At 35.5% G+C, this 19,985-nt stretch overlaps 1 protein-coding gene across 2 annotated transcripts in view; it reads right to left on the bottom strand.

The window, feature by feature from the left end:
- The window catches only part of LOC114031907 (V-type proton ATPase subunit H), a 110,984-nt gene that overhangs the window by 62,078 nt on the left and 28,921 nt on the right, over positions 1-19,985 (bottom strand). For both annotated transcript variants that reach the window (XM_027847107.1, XM_027847108.1), the window contains 3 exons: positions 13,002-13,099; positions 10,536-10,728; positions 1,773-1,951 (listed from right to left, as the gene is read on the bottom strand). In XM_027847107.1, coding sequence (XP_027702908.1) covers positions 1,773-1,951; positions 10,536-10,728; positions 13,002-13,099 — 470 coding nt within the window. The remainder of the gene's footprint in view (positions 1-1,772; positions 1,952-10,535; positions 10,729-13,001; positions 13,100-19,985) is intronic.

Raw genomic sequence — 19,985 nt, 5'->3', positions numbered from 1 at the left:
AATTGAAATAAGATCAAAATGTAAAATGTCCTATCATAAATAAAGAGGAAAGCTCTTTCACAACTATGCCTAGGGACAGAATTCTTAACTAAATAAGGGTTAGATGACATGTCAAGATAAATGGATTTTTTTTTAATTAAAACTAAAAACTTTTGCACAAGTTAAACTAATACAGTAAGAATGTATATAGAATCTGTTAAATGGGATAAAATCTCTGCAATAAATTTGTCTGAAAAAGGTCTGACAACTAATATATATGGAGAATCAATATAAATATATCAGAACAAGAGTCATTCACTAGTTGATAAATAGTTAAAGGAAACAGGCCATTTTCAAATGAAGAAATGCAAGTCATAGACCTCCACATTTTAAAAAAGAAAAGCCATCTTAACAAGAGAAACGTGAATTAAAACTAAAATTCTGTCCCACAAAATAAATTTGACAAAAAGTAAAAACAACAATAACTGGAGGGCCTATCAGAGGACAGACATATTACTAAAGCACTATTGCTGGAACTGTAAATGGTCGAACCATTTGGGAAAACCACATACCACTACTATGTACATACACCAGAAAGTTCCAAGAAAAGGAAAGGATCCACATGTACAAAAATATTTGTACTAGCACTTTTTGTTACAGCAAAGAATAAACTGGTGCCCATTAATAGTAGGGGCATGTGTGAACAGATTGTGGTATATGAATGTAATTGTTTTTATGCCATAAAAAATAATAATTATGATGGATTCAGAGATGCTCAGGAACTTATATGAACTGATGCAGGCCAAAATGGGCAATACCAGGACAAGGACAATGATTTCCATGATGATCAGAGTATTATAGCTATAAAAGACTTGAGAAATCTGACCAATTCTATGACCAGTCATGACTTCAGAATATTGATAACAAAGCATGCCTCCTATCTCTTGGCAAAGAGATAAGGGATAAGAGATGCAGAAAGAGATACAACATTTTAGATACAGTCAAAGTGTGGATGGATATGTTTTGTCTGACTATACGTACTTGTTAAAAAGGAGGGCTTCTCTTTGGTTGGGGTTGGGAGATGAATTAATGAGTAGTGACAAAGATGGTCCTCCAAAAAGAGTATCAATAAAACATTTTTTTAAATGCAAGAAAGCAAAAATATTCAGGAATCACAAGTGGGGCAATCTTGTTACTACCTTGTTTCAAGTCATCTTAGAAGGACAACTGTTTTACCATGACTTTTATTTATCTCTGCCACTCTACTTTCACTTTAAGGTGATGTTCTTTTTTGTGTGTGGAAGAAATTTGGAGATCCTAGAGTTTTCTTACCTACTCCACTGTCTTCCTAAATAAATTCTTACTCAATTATAAAATGATACTTGCCTTTCAAAATCTTATACCCTGACTCCCTCCTATCCCTTAGTCAGAAATAATCTTTTCCTCTTGAAACATTATATAAACTTTGCTTTTATATCTTCATAATGCCTTTATTACTAAGTATTATATCTACATATGTGTCTCATCACCAACCTCCCTTACCAAATTACAATCTCCAAGAGATTATACTCCTAGTTTGGTAACCCACCATAGCGTTACATTTTAACATGTCTACTAAATTATATTTGGGGGTGAAGGAAGAAAAGGGTTGAATCTTTGTCTAATTCTATTTTAAAATACAATTATTCAATACTAATCTCCCCAATTTGCCTAAAATATATGCATTCCTACGTGTACACTTAACTCAAAAACTTATAATAAATTTATTCAAATTAAGTCATGCTACAACATACCTAAGATCCTGGACACTTTCACCAAGTTTGTCCAAAAGAAACTTTATATCTTCACTTATATCTTCATCATCATACTTTTGCTGCTCCAAGTTCTCCAACTGTTTCAGAACTTTGCACTGAATCATAGCCAGGGCATATTCTTGGCGAGTTTCCCTTTCAATTGATTTTTCTAAAAGGTTCTAAATCAGAAAAATGTAAATTTCAAATCAGACTGAAATATAAGGAATGAAATGTATGGAAGAAAAAATATGTAATTATATGGCATTTATATTAAGTATTATAAATGAATGTCTATTAGTGAATTTGGGTGACAGATTTATAAAAACAGGACAAACTAATTTATATCCCATGTTATTATTAGGAAAGAATTTGAAACCATAACTACCTAAGTCCAAACTACCTAGTCAAAACTACTACACAGAGTTCTAACCTTTTAAGGAAAGGTCACATCACTGATTCTATTTTCTATTTAAAGCAGATTCCTAGGTCCATACTTTTTTTTCCACCATTCTAATAGAGGGTCCTTATCATTTCACAACTGGATTATTTAAAATAATCCTTGAATTGACGTCACTGATTCACCCTGCCCAATGCCACCAGATTTATCTTCTTGAAATTCTTTTCTTTATGTCACTCCCCTGCTCAAAACCCTTAAATGACTCCCTAGCACACGGGTCCATAGCATTATGGTCAACTTTCTATGCTGGTATTCAAGGTCCTTCAAATACTGGTTCAATTCTTATTTCTCAGTATACCCTAACAGAAACATCTACTTTAATTATGCTGATCTCTTTAGTGTCCCTCATCTATACAAGGCATTTTTACTTGCATATTTATATGTGATACCTTTCATCTAAAAATTTCCCTCCTTTCTCTCCTCACATAACCTAATAATTTTTCAAAGGCCTGCTATAACATTCATTTGACAGTACTCACATACTACAACTTAACACTTGATATAGTATTTGATCACTGATTCAAGTGAAATGATTCCTCAAAATACTTTCCAAAATTTTAACAAAATAACCAATAACAAATACAAATCACTGCAGGCCCTTAGCAATGTCCTGAAAAGTCACAAATTCTGCAATAATATTAATGCTGTATATCTATACCGGATGTGGAATCTCTCTTTCTAAACAAAAGCCAGTAACCCAAAAGTGGGAAAATATCTAATAAAGGCCATATAGGTTAAAAAAAACTATTTAGAAAAAAAAATCAATGATCAATTCATTTGCTTTTTAAATTAATAAAGAAAATTAAAAGCAATGAATTCAAGAAAAAAAACATTTTGGTTGGATCAAATAGGAGGAAAAAAAGGAAGAAAAGAGAGAATGGAGGTTTATATACAGAGGACAGATTTTATGAAAAGAGCATTGCCTGTGTTGTGGACTTTGGAGAATACTGTCACTCAGGACTTAAAAAGCTATGGTAAAGATGTACAATTGTATGCCTCAATGGTTTTGTGAACTCTTGATGCCTGTCCAAAAGGCCAGATGACATTAAGCCACTGGGAAACCAGTTAACATCAGATATTTCACATCCCCAGAATATGCCAAAAGGTTAAAGCAGAGGCTAAAATTTTGTTGAAATGGCTATTTGCCTGTTGCACTTAAAATTCTTTACATTACCAAGCATTGGTATCACCAATCTTTATCATATGACAACTAAATTAATATTTACAAATTAGCTAAAATTGTGGGGATTTTTTTAATCTTCAGCATACTCTTCCTCATCTTTGTAAAATAGAGTGGACTGTACAAAATGATGACCATTTTGTATTTTTTGTTTCATTAGTTGTCACAACCAAAGAACTCACCACCTACTGACCAAGGTAGATGGTAATGAGCATCTCATTACTTATCTACAGAAGTCCTAAAACAGCTTTACTGGCAGGGTAGACCTCATACTCTACTGGCCTTCAAATCATGATGAAGCATCAGAGTAGGACTTTCTTCACAGACAAATAATTATATTTAACACACTTATACAGCATTTCAGTTTGTAAAATGCTTTGAGGAACTATATGAGCTAAGTATTACAAACAGTTAACAGGTTTATTTAACAGATCTCCATTTAACATATGAGAAAACAGAGATTCAGGGAAAGTAATCACCCTATATCAGAGATAGAATTCAATCCAAAGTCTTCTAAGGTCAAACTTGCTACTGTTTTCAGTAGTCCATAATAACAAAGAAATAATACTAAATTTTTACCTATGAAGACAAAAGGTTTGTATCACTCACAAGCTTCTACTAATGGAATAAGTACTAAGGGGGAAAAACTGTAGGGAGGAATAAGGAGGAAAAAAGAGGAAAAGAAATTAGAGAAGGTATAAGTAGAGAAATATGATACAGTATCACAGATAACCAGAGAGAAGAACAATGATCAAGAAATCCAATAAGAAATTACGGTGAGTTCTACCTACCACAGAACTGGACAAAAAGTAACTCAAAAGCCTATGGGCAATAGTGAAGGGAGCCACAATCAAAGTCAATACAAGCAAATAAATCATCAACCTCACAGCATGACCAGGGTGGAATTACTATGTTTAAACATGTTTAAACAAAAGACTCTGTATTTGGGACAGGAAGAGTAGAGGGATCTTCAGAGAAAACACCAAGGAGATTGTAAACCCACAGCAAGGTCTTTGGAAGAAACTGGCAATGCTGGTGACCAATTTGGTTAGGGCAACAACCTGGATCCAGAGCTCCAGGGTCCCTAGTTTACCGTGCAGAGATGATTTAAAGGGCCTTGATATCTAGCACTGTGAACCTCAAGAACCTAGAGGGAGGAACAGGAAGTGTTAACCCTGGGTTGCAAAAGTCAGAAATCCAAGTAACCCAGCTGTCAATCAATCATGGCCAATAATCCACCTAAAAGTACAGGGAGGCAGAGCCTGTCTTTGCCACAAAGCCTACGTTCAAGAACTTACAGCTGGCAAGATGGGTAAATTATAGAGAGTGACCACTAAGAAGCACCCTTATAGGTCTAGAAATGTCCAAATATTCAACATAGAAGAAGAGAGTAACTCAATCACTACAAGCTACAACTCAAAGGCAAAAAAAATGCTTTTCCACAAACACTACCTGAATTCCTAAATTAAATTAAGCAAAAGATTTTTTTTAATGAAATAAAAGCTCTGGAAAAAAGGACTGGACAAACAAATAGCACAGAACATAAAATAGTAAACCTCACCAAATAACAGAAGCCCTGAACCGCCCCCCCCCAAAAAAAGACTAAACAGAAATCAAAGACTCCATGAGCCAAGAAATATTACAACAAAATCAAAAGATTGGAAACGTAAGACAAAATCTTCATTCAAAAGCAACTGCCATGAAAAATAGGTCAAGACATTTAAGAATCATTAGATTTCCCCAAAAACAATCATTTTTAAATAAGAGTACAGAGTCCAGATATCCATATCAAAACATCACAAATAAAAATTACCAAGATCTTTTAAAACCTGAGGACAAAGATAGAAAGAATCCAATGATCAGCTCCTGAAAGGAACTCCAAAAGAAAAAAACAAAATCTAGAGCTTCCACATTAAAAAATAAAATACTCCAAACTTCAAGCAGTTCAAGTCCCAAGAAACCAATAAGGATGACAAAGGACTTGAGAGGGGATCTTGAAATACAATATTCCAAAAGGCAAAAAATATGGGTTTATAACTAAGAATACCTAATTACTTTAGGAAGTTGAGTGCAATCCTATAGGGGAGGGGTGAAGCTGAGATGGAGTCAAGATGGAAGAGTAGAGAAGCAAGCACAGTAAGCTCCACCACCTGGAAAACTCCTCCAAAAAGACCTAGAAAAGGCAATAGACCAAATTTTGACTAGGAAATCTAAGAAAGTCACAGTGAATCATTTTTTCAACTCAAGTCTGGAGAGGGAGACAGACAGTGATGCCTGTTGATCGTGAGAGGATGGAATATGGCCAGGAGCACACAGTACAAAACACTCCAATGCAAAGAAGACATTGTGCACCAGAACATGAGGACATTCCAGATCTGTACTGGGGCACAACAGGGTGTGGGAACAGATGCCAGCTGGAAACTCTGTTGCCCAATTCTGGGTCACTGATTTAGGGTAGAGTGGCATTCTGAGGTGAGAAGCAGTCACAGGTTCTGAATCGCACACTGCACAAGAAGGACGTTCAGAAGTAAGCAGTAGATATGTGGCTCAGACCCCGGGAGTGGAACAGGATTTCAGTTCCAGCTTCCATTCCAATCTAAAGCATGACTAGAAATAGTCAAGGCAGGAATCCCAGACACAAAGGAAACTCGTACTTGTCTTTCTGAACTATCAGAGTTTGCCAGCTAACTAATAGTGGCTGAGTCCTAAAAGACTCTTCTGTTGCTCAGAATCAAATCCAAGCTAGAAACCTTCAAAGCTCCAAATCAGTGGATTAGTCATCAGACTTTGTGCTACATCAGACCATGCCGGAAGCACTGAAAGCTTCTTGGTCTCCAGCTTGGGCTGGCCCTGAAAACCTGGAATAACACAACACTCAATACACTTATGAAAGCAGCAACAAGACCAGCTCAGACCTTTCCTCAGGAAGTACTCAGAGCCTAGCCCTAATGTCAAGTCCAAAGTCAGAAAGTAATAAAGAACAAACAAGAATTTTTAAAGTCCCATGATAAAATGCTATTATGGTGAAAGGATGCTCAAGAACTACACTCAAAATCCAGAAGAAAAGAATGACTCCAAAACATCTACAAGTAAAGTCTCAATGAAAAACTTAGCTTGGGCACATATTCATCCTGAATTCCTGGAAGACATAAAGCAAGAGTTAAGAGTTAAAGAATATTTTTATAAATGATAAGAGATTGCTAGAGGAAAAATCTAGAAAAGAAATTTATCATGGAAGAAAGAACTGGGAAGGAAAATAACAGTTTAGAGGAACAAAACCTTGTTGGAGCCACAAATTCCCTGAAAATTAGAATGGACCAAAAAGAAGCCAATGATTCCATGAGAAAAAAAAAAATTAAAACAAAGGCAAAAGACTGAAAAAATGAAAGGAAAGCTAAGTCATCTCATAGCAAAAACAACTGATCTAAAAAACAGCTCAAGGAGAAAAAAATTTAAGAATTACTGGACTACCTGAAAGCTACAACCAAAATAAAGGACAGACATTAGGCTTCAAGAAATCTTAAAAGAAAACTGTCCAGATGTCTTAGAACCAGAGAGCAAAGTGAAATAGAAAGAATCTGGCTTGGAACTTCTTCCTCCATTAAACAATACCCACATCCCTCATTTTAGTTCTCTCAGTTTTCCTTGTACTACACTTGTGTACATTATTCTCCCCCTATCTATGCACAAAGCACCGTACTGGCCCTGAGCAAAGATGTGAACATATGATTAAGACAGCCCCTATTTTTATGCAACTTAAATTCCAATGGAGGATATGACCCACATGTAATTATAATGCAGAAAAGCATATGATAAGGACATAAGAAAGGTACAGAAAGCTAGTTATAAATGTCTGAGAAAGAGAAAATGATTTTTGATTGGGAGAGATCAAAAAAAAGTTTCACAGAGTAAAAGATATGTAAGTCAGGTCTTCAAGGATGGGCAAGATTTCAACAAGTCTGTGGAAATAAAACTTAGAACTTTATCATAAGTTATTATATACTGTCTTATGTTAGTTATTTCACTTGATTATTTTATCTCCAGCAAAATATAAAACGATTAGCTCCAGTGCTCTCCCCTAAGTATCTAGTACAGTACTAGGCAAACAAAAGATGTTTAATAAATGTTTGCTGATAGATCATCACAACAGAATCCTGAAATATAGCTCTATACCAGGCCTGCACAACCTGTGGCCCACCAAAAGATTTTGGGTGGCCTGCAAAAAATGTAGAGGATGTCCTTTGGCGGGCCGCAGGTTGTGCATGCCTGCTCTATACCAATGCTGGTTTTAACCAAGCCACAGAATCAATTATTTCAATAAGCTAAATCATTCAATACCAAAAGCATCTAACAAAAACCACTATGAAGAAATCTCTTCATTATCCAGACTTCACCACCATGCCTCAGCTGCCTTCTCCCATTGTTGGAACCCCCATTTTGAAGACTAGACGTCTTTCATTGTCTGGACTCTACCACCACTCCTCTTCCCTGGTTTTTCAGCTTCTTTTCATGTGTTATCTTCCACCATTAGAATTTAAGAATCTTGAGGGCAGGGATTATCTTTCCTTTCACTTGCATTTTTATCCCCAGTTTTTAGAACAGTGTCTGACACATAGTAAATATATAACAACTTGTTCACTTAACTTAGTGGTCATTTTAAGTTTATGAGCTTACTAATATTGAAGAAAATCGAATGAAGAATTATAGTAGGTATAAGGTTCTAAACAATAGAGGGACATTACTAACTTTATCTGTTATATCTTGTCAACATTCTAATTTATTTTGGGTGCTAAAGAATGACTAATCAATCCAAATATAATCCAAGTCTTAGAAAGTTTACAGAGACCTAATGCTGCTAAGAATAACTGATATTTCCCAAAAGAAAAGAATGTGTCCAGCTAATTTTTAAAAAGTCAACAGCTACTTAATTCATTCAACTTATAGCAGATTAGCAGGCTCACTAAATTCTTTAGCATTAAAGTTTTCCTAAGATTCAGGATGCAGTACAGAATACAAGAGTAGACTAATTTCAATGAGGCTCCCCATTGGGTCTTTTTTAAAAGTTAGAAGGATATCAGAATGACAAAAATTAATGTACCTATTTTATCCTAGTGCATGGCCTCTAACTAGATAACAATCTATTACTGTTCAGTATCAAAGCTTTATCCTGCCCACAGATATTCAGAACAGAAGGAAGGCAAAAAAAAAGGAGGGGGTTCTTTATATCTCAGGGCATATGAGATATCATCCCATATTTAGCAGAAGAGACTTAAGATCTATTGACTTAAATGCCTTTCACAAAAACAAAAATTATAGAACTAATGAAATATTAGAGACAGAATAGACCTCAGAGATCATTAAGTTATTTATCTCCTTTTTGCAGTTGGGAAAACAGGCCCAGACCAATTAAATGACATTCTCAAAGCTGTACAAGAAGTTAGTGGCCAACTTGGATCCAAAATTCCAAATCTCCAAATATCCAAATATCCTGATATCCACTGCCATGTTCTTTGTGTTACAATACACTGCCTCCCAGTGTATTGAGTGTAGTCACTTAAATAGTCTTGAATCCAGGTTTAGATCTGTTTACAAATGTGACAAAAACAATATGGCTCATGTTAAATGCCAAGGTTACAATTTAATTAAATTAATTCTGGTATAATTCAAATATTTTTAAACTGCTATGCACATTAAAATTATTACAAGCAAAATGTCAAGATTATGAGATAAAGTAAAGCTAAAATCCTTGACTAGCCACATGAGTAGCAGTCATACTTTAATATGTGGAAAGACTGAAATGAGGAGAAAGCTGTGTCCCTTATCCTCTTCACCTTTAATCTTCATTACTAATATTCCCCCAAGGGAGAGAAAGGTTCTTTCAAGTCACTTCAGATGAAAGACCATAAGCCTGTCATACATAACCTTTTGTCTTTTTTAACCATGCCATTTCAAAAAGCACGCTTTACAGTAGACCTGTCAAGACAGTCAAACAAAAATTGAATCATGTTTAAAGCTATGACTCAAACAAGAGATTTAACATTTCTCTTGCTTAGCATATCCAATTTTAGACATCTCTAAATCTCTTTATACTACATAACTATTTTCTAAAATAAAGGCATGAGAATAAGCTTTTAAAAAAAAGTACAGAAAAAAAATTGCAAAGCAGTAAGATTTACTTTTTGAGAAACTCTTAAATTTTCTAGTGTGTTGACATGGCTTGGGCAGTGTAATTCTGTAGCCATCACTTAAAATAATCATACTTCTTTGTATTTGTCTGAACTCTCACTCCTAAAAGCTCAGAGCACTTAAACCTATCTAATCTTCAACAGCTTTACGAACTCTTCTCCCAACCATACACATGAGAAAAACAGGCATAGGTTAAATGATTTTGTACTGTGGTTCAGTAGAAGCAGAATAAAACTTGGATCACCTGACTCCAATGCTCTTTCTAGCAACTAAATTTTCTCTTTTAAAAACGGATCTCAAATAATTTTGTGGCATACTATACCCATTCTTTAAATATTATAACTATTGTTAGCAAAATAAACAAAACTAATATCCATAAAGAAATAAAGGAAGTCAATTAAAAAGCAATATCATTCATTCTACCTCAGTGAAAAAGAAAACTGTTATCCTTTGAAAACAATGAATCTAAAGTGGATTCTTAGATAAATGACTTAATCATGAATATTTTAGGATCTCTAAAAAAAAAAGTAATAGAGTTAAGATGGACTTTTTTTTAATAAGTTGTTTCCAACTAAAGAGTGCTGCATTTTGTTTTCTCCTCAAAAAGAACTTTCAACACATCAAATTTGAAATCAAGTACTGGGATTAAAAAAATAGGAACCACATGATGAGGAATATGTTCTGTATATTTTTATTTTCTTCCATTCTGTTCTTTCATTACAATCAGATCTATACAAAAGTGGAACAGCTTGCCCCTGAGAGGTGATAGTTCTCCATCACCAGTTGGAAGTCTCCAACAAAATGCTAGCTGACCACTTAATGGGCAGGTTACAGAGGGGATTTTTGTTTAAGGTATAGATTGAACTAAATCATTCCCTGAGGTCCCTTCCAGCTGTGAGATTCAGTAATATCACAATGTTACCACAATCAAAAGACTTACCCGGAATGCAGCAAGAATGATTCTAGTCACTTTTTCTTTAACAGATTCTTGAAGGATATCAGACAGAACAGGAATAATGTTATATCGACGAAGATGTTCACACATTTGAGGGCTAAATGCCAGTAGCCATATTGAGAAAATCATTTGATACTGGAGTTGGAAGCCACATTTGTTACTCAAAACTCCCATTATACTAAAAAATAAACATATTTTTAAAATTATGGTAAGTTAAAAAACAAAGGAAAACCACATTTAAGTACGATAGCTAATAAAACAAATCATCACGAATTATATTCACACAGTTTTTTCCCTCCTTGTCAGCAATAAAGATTAAACAGTGAAGAGCCCACTTATTGAAGGCCAGTTTGAGTTCCAGCCTCAAATTGTGTTCCCTCCCTAGACTCAGTCTAGGAAACAGGGACAGTTACAAGGTTAAAAAACCCAGGATCCTGGCTCCCTCACTGCTTTCTAGTGCCCTCTCCCCTAAACTTATATAAGTATCTCAACACAGACTGCTGACCACGTGCAGCAATACAGTCACCTAGCTGTCTGTCCCTGGAAGAGATGTAATCTCATCAACTTTCACTGCTTCACTTATCAGATCTCTGTAAATGACTGACCAATCTCCATCTCTCAACTTCTTCCCAAGAGTTTCAGTTCTGAATTTCCAACTACCAACTAAACATATGTCCTACTGCATTTCAAGCTTCGTGTTGAAAACTAAACTCATCCTCTCACAAAAACCTGCCCCTCATTTTAAGTTTACAGACATTTTCCAATCACTCAAGTTTGAAACCTTGGAGTTACCTTTGACATTCAATCTCCCTCTTCCTCTACTTTCAGTCACATGCCAGTTCTTATTGTTTCTACTTGTGAAAAAGATATTTAATCTATCGCCAATTCTTCACTTCTACCACCTTAGTTCAGGATTTCATTTCCTCTTAATCAGTCTTCCTACCTCTACTCTCACTTCAGCTCATACTTCACACCATCCTATATTTTGTAATCACGTCCTCCTTTCCCCTTCTCAAAAAATGGTTACCAAGTACCTACCAAAAAAAAAAAGTGATGAATATGAAGGACAAACAACAATAAAAACTCTTTAAATGCCTAACTTTCAAGACTCTGGTAAACCTGGCTCTAGTCTACCATTCCAGTCTATTACTTCACCTTACATTAATCTCCACCCATTCTGCATTCCAGCCAAAACAGACTTGATGCTGACCCTCCATTCTAATTATGCCTCTGTGCCCTTAAAATCCCACCTCTGCTTTTTAAATGTTTCCCTTCCATCAAATTTCAGCAACCAGAAGGGGCCTCACAGGCCATTTAGTCCACTTCTACAATACTTTAATCAAGTGGTCTTTCATCTCCATTTGAAAGCAACAAACCATAGTGGACAAAGTACTGGACTTGAGACTTATGAAGAACTGTGTACAAATCGCTCCTCAGACTCTGTGACCCTGTGAAAGCCATTTAACTTAATCTGTGTCTCAACTTCCTCACCTGTAAAATAGCAGTTTGACTAGAGAGGTTCTACAGGTCTCTCTTCAAGCTCCAATAAATCTATGACCCTATAAACTATGGAGAAATTATTACCTCCCAAAACAACTCATTCACTTCAGGAACATTCTAAATGTTGGAAAATTTTTCTTTGTATCATATCTAAATCTGCCTCCTGCCAACTTCTGCTCAATGCTCCTAATTCTGCCCCCTCTGAAGTCAAACAGAACCAGTCTAACTCATCTTATAACATAACAATTTTGGAATCCCTAGCACCTAGCACATTGCTTGGCACATAGTAGGTACATATATCAAGTATGCTTAATGATTTGAAGATAGTTGTCAGGTTCTCTTCTGCATAGTCCCTTTCCAGGCCAAACACCTCGATTTCATCTAGCTAATCTTCATGTTAGGTGCACTCTTCTGGATGAACTGTTGCTTGTCTATGTCTTTCAAAAAATATGGTGCCCGTAAATGAACACAGTAGTCTAGACTGGGGCAGAATATAATACACATTATGCTTCGTTCAAAGCAGACTATGATACCTTTATCTCTGGATGCTATAATGTCACACTGTTGATTTATATTGAGCTTCATTCTACTAAAACCCCCAATTCAGGTTCTACCTTATCTAACCTTCACATACAGCTGAAAGTGTATGCTCCTTCCTCAGTTTCCCATAGAACTTTGTATGACCTTCACTTTGGTATTCATTGCCTAATCTGTATTATAGTTGAGTGGGTAATGTCAGCTATTCATCTTTTCTCTCTCTAGTTTCAAAACACATGGACAAATTGCCTAGAAGATAAATAACAAATACTGGTTGAAGAGAATTGAAAAAAGCATGAAAATGAAACCAATATTCTAGAAGTTTAACTGGACCTGTTTCCCTGAAAATTATTAGCAAAAATTGCCTTATATGCTTAAAATGTCACTTTCTTTCACAAACAAAAAGATACTCACCAGTTAACCCCATCAGCTTCTACCCACGCAAAGCGATATTCATTAACACGAAGCATCAACTGAAGACATCCAGCAACACACTGAACATACTGGGAAGACTAAGTAAGAAAAAGAATGAAATCTTAAAGGTAGCATAAAGTTTGGATCCATAGAGCACTGAACCTAAAAAAAAAAAATGCTCACACACACACTCACATATATATGTATATCTTCCAACTAGAGGGGACCTTTTGTTCTCGTTGGAGCTAGGTAATCCAATTAACTGACCTTATAGAACAATCATTCTCTCTTGGTTCTAAGCTCTTCCCATATTATTATCTGACATATTAAACTCTCAAACAATTAAAAACCATTTATATATTTAAAGAGATTCAAGGAAAAACAGAAGGGAAGTACAGCTTATATACTGTCAGTTAAGCACAGTCTTTCAAAATACCATCTACCCTGAAAAAGTGGCACTGTATAGAGATCAAATGTGTTTATAAGGGTAAGAATTGATGATAAAATGAGAGGCAAGCAATTCTTAACGAACCTTCAAGTATAGAGATACACATAACTTCATACATAGTATAAAAACTAAAACAATCTGATTTTTAAAATGTTTTCCTAGCATTAAATACTCTCCTAAATTTATGAGCATATTCTATGAATGTTTAATTCTAACAGGCTTAAAATAAGTTAATATTTATATAATTTATTCTAAAAGTACTACATATGGAACCATATTGTCATTATAGATAAAGTATAACAAACACCAAAATTAAGGCAGTGACTGTAATTCAGAGCTTTTTAAACACTTTCTGGCAATGAACTATTTATCCGTTATCATCTACTAGCCTAGCAAAATGGGCAAACCTAGCTAAGTTTGGAGAAGGCTAGCCACAAGATGATAAATTTCTAATACATAAACATTATGTCCCTTGGTCTGACATATTTTCTCCCCTTTCGTCACTCCACTATCCATTCAGTATTCTCCATTTACCGGGCTGCTACTTTCCACTCAGGGACATCTGCTCCCTAGGTGAATGAAATCACACTCTCTTAAACAAAACATAATGATGGTCAAATTTCTCCAGAAGTCCCACTGCCCATCCTTTTACTTTTATCCATGGACTAGGCAAAAGGATTAATTAGACAACAAACCTTCTGCCCCAGTCCAACCCCTTTTCTCCCATCCATATGGTCAGTGTCCACTATTCCTCCCTCAACTGCCAAGCGTTCCTTGGCATTCAGAAGTGATTTGCCTAAACCATTCAGGAAAAAAACGATGACATGACATTGAGGAGAATATCCTGTACGATGCCAGAGTCAAGATGGGTTCTTTGATCAAAGAATATGATGGAAAGATAGCCATAAGGAAAGAGTCTGTCCATAGCATTATTTCACTCAAAGGAACAACTGCTTGATGATAAGTGTTAATAAGAAGTTAATCTATGCCACAAGGATCAGCCGTTGACCAGCCGTTGATCATCTAGGTTCTCAACCACTCACAGTAATAGTTCACTGTAAGAAGAGCCTAGGTTTCCCATCCCTCAGAGACTTATCAGAGAATGAGCTGAACTTGGTGGAGAATAGAAGGAGACACTAAGCTTGTAACAGGCATAGCCATCCACAAACTAAGCATCAGAAAAGTTCAAAAGGTCCAAATTCTTACAAGGAGTTATACAGAATGACAGTGGCAGGCAAACAAACTCCCTGGGAATACCACCCACAAGGTAAAACGGTAAAGATGTAGCCTGTAATTTAACATCACTTGCAAAAGCCTGTATTTCTTACTAATAACTTCATCTTGGATGCCAATGCCCTTAATCTGTATATAGAAGACTTGTAAAATGATGGGAGAGTAAGCATATAAATTAGTAGCTGATGTTTCTTCTTGTGTTTTATTAATGATGATCTTTGCCCTGACAATTCAAAGGTCTCATTATACAAAATGAGCTGATTCAGGGATATCTCCCACATAAATAACAAGTCTTTTCCTGTCAGTTTGAAATATAATCTATTTTTTTTTCCTGCAATGTTATTTGTTGCCTGTCTTGTCAAGTGCTATTAAATCTTTTCTTGAGGCATTCATGATATAAAGGCATTAGTTGTCTTCAGGGTGGTTGTTGACCTTTTCTCATTCCTTTTTCATTAATTACACTTTCCCATATATTTCTGACGATTTTCACCTTTTCCCACCTTTGCTGTGAAGTTATCTACCACACATCAGAATACATGGTGATTTAATTTGGTGAATCTTATCAAATTCTTCACAGAATCCTTCTACTTCTTCATATTTTGCAACTGATGATGGCACATAAGCTGCATTTATTTTCATGGTGGACTTACTACAAATACTTATCACGAATACTGTGAATAAGATGACCAGATATCCCATAACATGCTTTTTGTTGTCTCTGGATATAAATGCAAATGGATTGCAAAAATGTCCAAGATTGATATGATTCAGCATACTTCCCAATCCTCCAAGTCCCACCCCATGCAGTATTCCACTGGTCACTGAACAAGTTTGTCACAAATCTGTCAACATCACCACAGAACCACATATAAGAAATTAAATAATGTCTAATGCTCTTTGTTTCACTGATGCTGAGACTTCTTCCATTTTTCTTTATTTCAATAGTTTCATAGGAACTCCTAAGCAGAAAGTTATACACACACACATCTCTGCCCCAAAGCATTAAGAATGTCATTTGATATTATTAAGATTATATTTAATGTTCATAATAGAAGTAGATTACATTCTGTATCAGCAATCATCTTGCAAAAATTTTTTAAAAGTTAAACTAGCTTCCAACATAGTCCTCACCGTAGCTTAAAATTTTAAACTTACTAAAATTATGTCAATATCAGGGTTTTTTTCAGTGATTTTATTACAAATAGAGACTAAAAATATAATGGAAGTCAACATGAAAATAAGATTCATTCTGCAAATATCTGTTTCACAAATAACTTTGAAGGAAAGCAACTAATATATAAAGTAGTGTCATCCTATATTACTGCTGTGCTATACTTTGAGAATGACAGTAACTCAGAGTTTACAATAGATTCTATTTTCCAAATTGCCTGCATACGACTCTTGCCAGTTCTTCCAACACAGTTTGATGGTTACTTAAAATTTTTAAAAAGAAAAATAAAAACTTTCAGATTACAACTGTGTGCCTTTTGTCTAAAGATCTACCAAAGCAGGAGGAGGAGCCAAGAAGGCAGAGAAATGAGAGGAAGTTCCCAAGCTCTCCCCAGTTTCCCTCAGAAACAATGTTAAATCAAGCCTCTAAACGAATTCTGGAACAACAGAACCCACAAAAAGATGGAGCAAAATTCTATCTACAAAAGATCTATTACAGGAGAGGGGTGGAAGACAAGCACTGTTTGAACTTTACTCTTATCAGATTTGGCTCAAAGTGGGAATAACATACAAACATATAAAAGACAGAAATATATCTTACTCTATAGGGAAGTACGAGGGAAAGGAAAAAAGAAAGGAGGAGGGACTGACAGAATGGAGGGCAGATTGAGGGAGGAGGTGGTCAAAAGCAAAACACTGGTGAGCAGGGACAAGGGGAAAGTAAAGAGGGAGAGAAAAGTACAAAAAGGGGAAAAGTAAGATGGAGGGAAATACACAGTAATCATAACTGTGAATGTGAATGGGTTGAACTCTCCCATAAAACAGAAGTGTTAACAGAATGGATTAAAAAACAGAATCCTACAATATGCTGTTTACAAGAAACACATCTGAAACAGAGAGACACACACAGAATAAAGGTAAAAGGCTGTAGCACATTAGCTGAAATTAAAAAAAGCAGGGGGAACAATCATGATCTCAGAACAAGGCAAAAGCAAAAACAGATCTAACTAAAAGAGACAAGGAAGGAAACTACAGTTTGCTAAAAGGTACCACAGACAAGGAGGTAATGTCAATACTAAACATAATCACCAAATGGTATACCATCTAAATTTCAAAAATAAAAGTTAAATAAGTTGTAGGAGGAAATAGACAGTAAACTATACTAGTTGGGAACTCAACCTGCCCCTCTCAGAACTAGATAAATCTAACCACAAAATAAACAAGAAAAAAATTAAGGAGATGAACAGAATTTTAGAAAAGTTAGATATGACAGACCTCCAGAAAAAACTGAATGGGGACAGAAAGGAATATACCTTTTTCTCAGTGGTACACAGCACCTACACAAAAAGTGACCATGTATTAGGGCATAAAAACCTCACAAATGCAGAAAGACAGAAATATTAAATGCATCCTTTTCAGATCATGATGCAATAAAAACTACATGTAATAAAAAGCCATGGAAAGATAGATTAAAAATTAATTGGAAATAAAATACTCTAAACCTAAAGAATGAGTGAGTTAAACAACAAATCACAGAAACAACAATTTCATCAAAGAGAATGACAATGAGACAACATATCAAAATTTATCAGATGCAGCCAAAGTAGTATTTGGGGGAAATTTAAATATCTAAATGTTTACATGAATAAAACAGAGAAAGAGCAGATCAATGAATTGGGCATGCAACTAAAAAAAAAACTAGGAAAAGAACAAATTAAAAATCTCCAATTAAACACCAAATTAGAAATTCTGAAAATCAAAAGATTAATAAAATTGAAAGAAAACTATTGAACTAATAAATAAAACTAAGAACTGGTTTTATGAAAAAAAAACAATAAAATTGATAAACCTTTGGTCAATTTGATTTAAAAAAAGAAGAAAAGCAAACTGCCAGTATCAAAAATGAAAAGAGTGAATTCACCACCAATAAAGAGGAAATTAAAGCAATAATTAGGAGCTACTTTGCCCAACTGTATGCCAATAAATCTGACAATCTAAGTGAAATGGGTGAATATTTACAAAAATATAAATTGCCCAGATTAACAGAAGAAATAAAATGCTTAAATAACTACATTTTAGAAAAAGAAATTGAACAAGCCACCAGTGAACTCCCTAAGAAAAGTTATCTCCAGGGCCAGATGGATTCACAAACATTTAAAAAACAATTAATTCCAATACCATATAAACTATTGGGAAAAAGAAGTCAAAAAGTCCTACCAAATTTTTTTTTTGTGACACAAATATGGTGCTGATACCTAAACCAGGAAGAGTCTAAAGAGAGAAAGCAAATTATAAACCAATTTCCCTAATGAATATTGATGTAAAAATTTTAAATAAAATGTTAGCAAAAGATTACAGCAATTTATCACCAGGATAATACACTATGACCAGGTAGAATTTATACCAGGAATGCAGGGCTGGTTCAATATTAGGAAAACTATCAGCAAAACTGACCATATCAACAACAAAATCAACAGAAAGCATATGATATCTCAATAGATGCAGAGAAGGCCTTCAAAAAAATACAGAACCCATAACTATTAAAAACACTAGAGAACATAGGAATAAATGGAACTTTCCTTAAAATGCTAAGTAATATTCATCTAAAACCATCAGTAGCATTATCTATAATGGGAATAGGCCTTCCCAATATGATCAGGGGTGAAACGAGGATGTCCATTATCACCACTATTATGCAGCATTGTACTTAAAATGTTAGCTTTAGCAATGAGAAGAAAAAGAAATGAAAGGAGTTAGAAGAGGCAATGAGGAAACAAAATTATCACTCTATGCAGATGATATGATAGTATACTTAGAGAATTCTAGAGAATAAACTAAAAAACTACTTGAAAAAATTAACAACTTTAGCAAAGTTGCAGGATATAAAATAAACCCACATAAATCATCAGCTTTTCTACATATTACCAACAAAGCTCAGCAAGAAGATTTAGAAAGAAAAATTCCACTTAAATAACTGTAGACAATATAAAATTATCTGGGAGTCTACCTGCTGAGACAAACCCAGGAATCATATGAACACAAAAACTTTTCACACATGAAAAGTCAGATCTAAACAACTGGAAAAATATCAGTTGCTCATGGATGGGTAAGCCAAGCTAATATAGTAAAGATGACAATTCTACCTAAATTAATTTATTCAATGTCATACCAATCAAACTACCAAAAATTATTTTATAGAGCTAGAAAAAATAATGACAAAATTTGTCTGGAAGAGCAAAAGGTCAAGAATATCAAGGGAATTAACGGAACAAACACAAAGCAAGGTGGCCTAGCCATACCATATCTAAAACTATGTTATAAGGCAGCAATTATGAAAACTATTTTGTACTGGCTAAGAATTAGAATGGTGGATCAGTTAGGCACACAAGACAGTAGTAAATGACTATAGTAACCTACTGCTTGATAAACCCAAAGACTCCAGCTTCTGGTATAAGAAATCACTATCTGGGGGGGGGCGGAGCCAAGATGGCAGAGGGAAAGCAGTGACTGTCTTGAGCTCTCTCCCAAAGCCCTCCAAATACCTAAAAAAATGGCTCTAAACAAATTCTAAAGCAGCAGAACCCACAAAAAGACAGAGTGAAACAAATTTCTAGCCAAAGACAGCCTGGATGGTTGATCAGAAAGGTATATCGTGCCGGGCGGGGAGAGGAGCACAGTGCGGCGTGGGTGTACAGGCCACAGCGACCCTGGAGCAGGCCTCTGAGGACTGAATAGAGAGCACTGTGGCGGTTTCCAGACTTCTCAACTCAGGAAGGCCAAAGACAAGGTGGAAGGTCAGTGGGAAAAGTCTGTTACTGCAGTGAGAAAGGAGCTAGGTCTCAGTCACAAGTCCAGAGCATGGCCTGGGGCAGCGACTGTTTCCTGAGCTTCCGGCCCACAGACTGAGGGGAAATCAAGTGGCTGATCAGAGGGGGATTGCAGGGATCTCTTTGCCAGTGCTGAGGCAGGAATCTCTTGCTTTACCAGTGCTTGGATCTGGGTCACTGTTGTGAGGGGCAGTCCTGGGGCAAGGAGGAGGGCTGGTGTGGTGCAGCTTGTCTGCTGTGGAGAAGAAACACCTCGCCCCTTATCATACCACCATGGAAGAACTGAAAATTTACAGGTCCCTAGAA

Source organism: Vombatus ursinus, unplaced genomic scaffold (genome assembly GCF_900497805.2).
Source record: "Vombatus ursinus unplaced genomic scaffold, bare-nosed wombat genome assembly UNPS02015255.1, whole genome shotgun sequence".
In the NCBI taxonomy this organism is placed as follows: domain Eukaryota; kingdom Metazoa; phylum Chordata; class Mammalia; order Diprotodontia; family Vombatidae; genus Vombatus; species Vombatus ursinus.
Note: the sequence above shows the minus strand (reverse complement) of the source record. Positions and strands in the feature narration are given on the sequence as shown.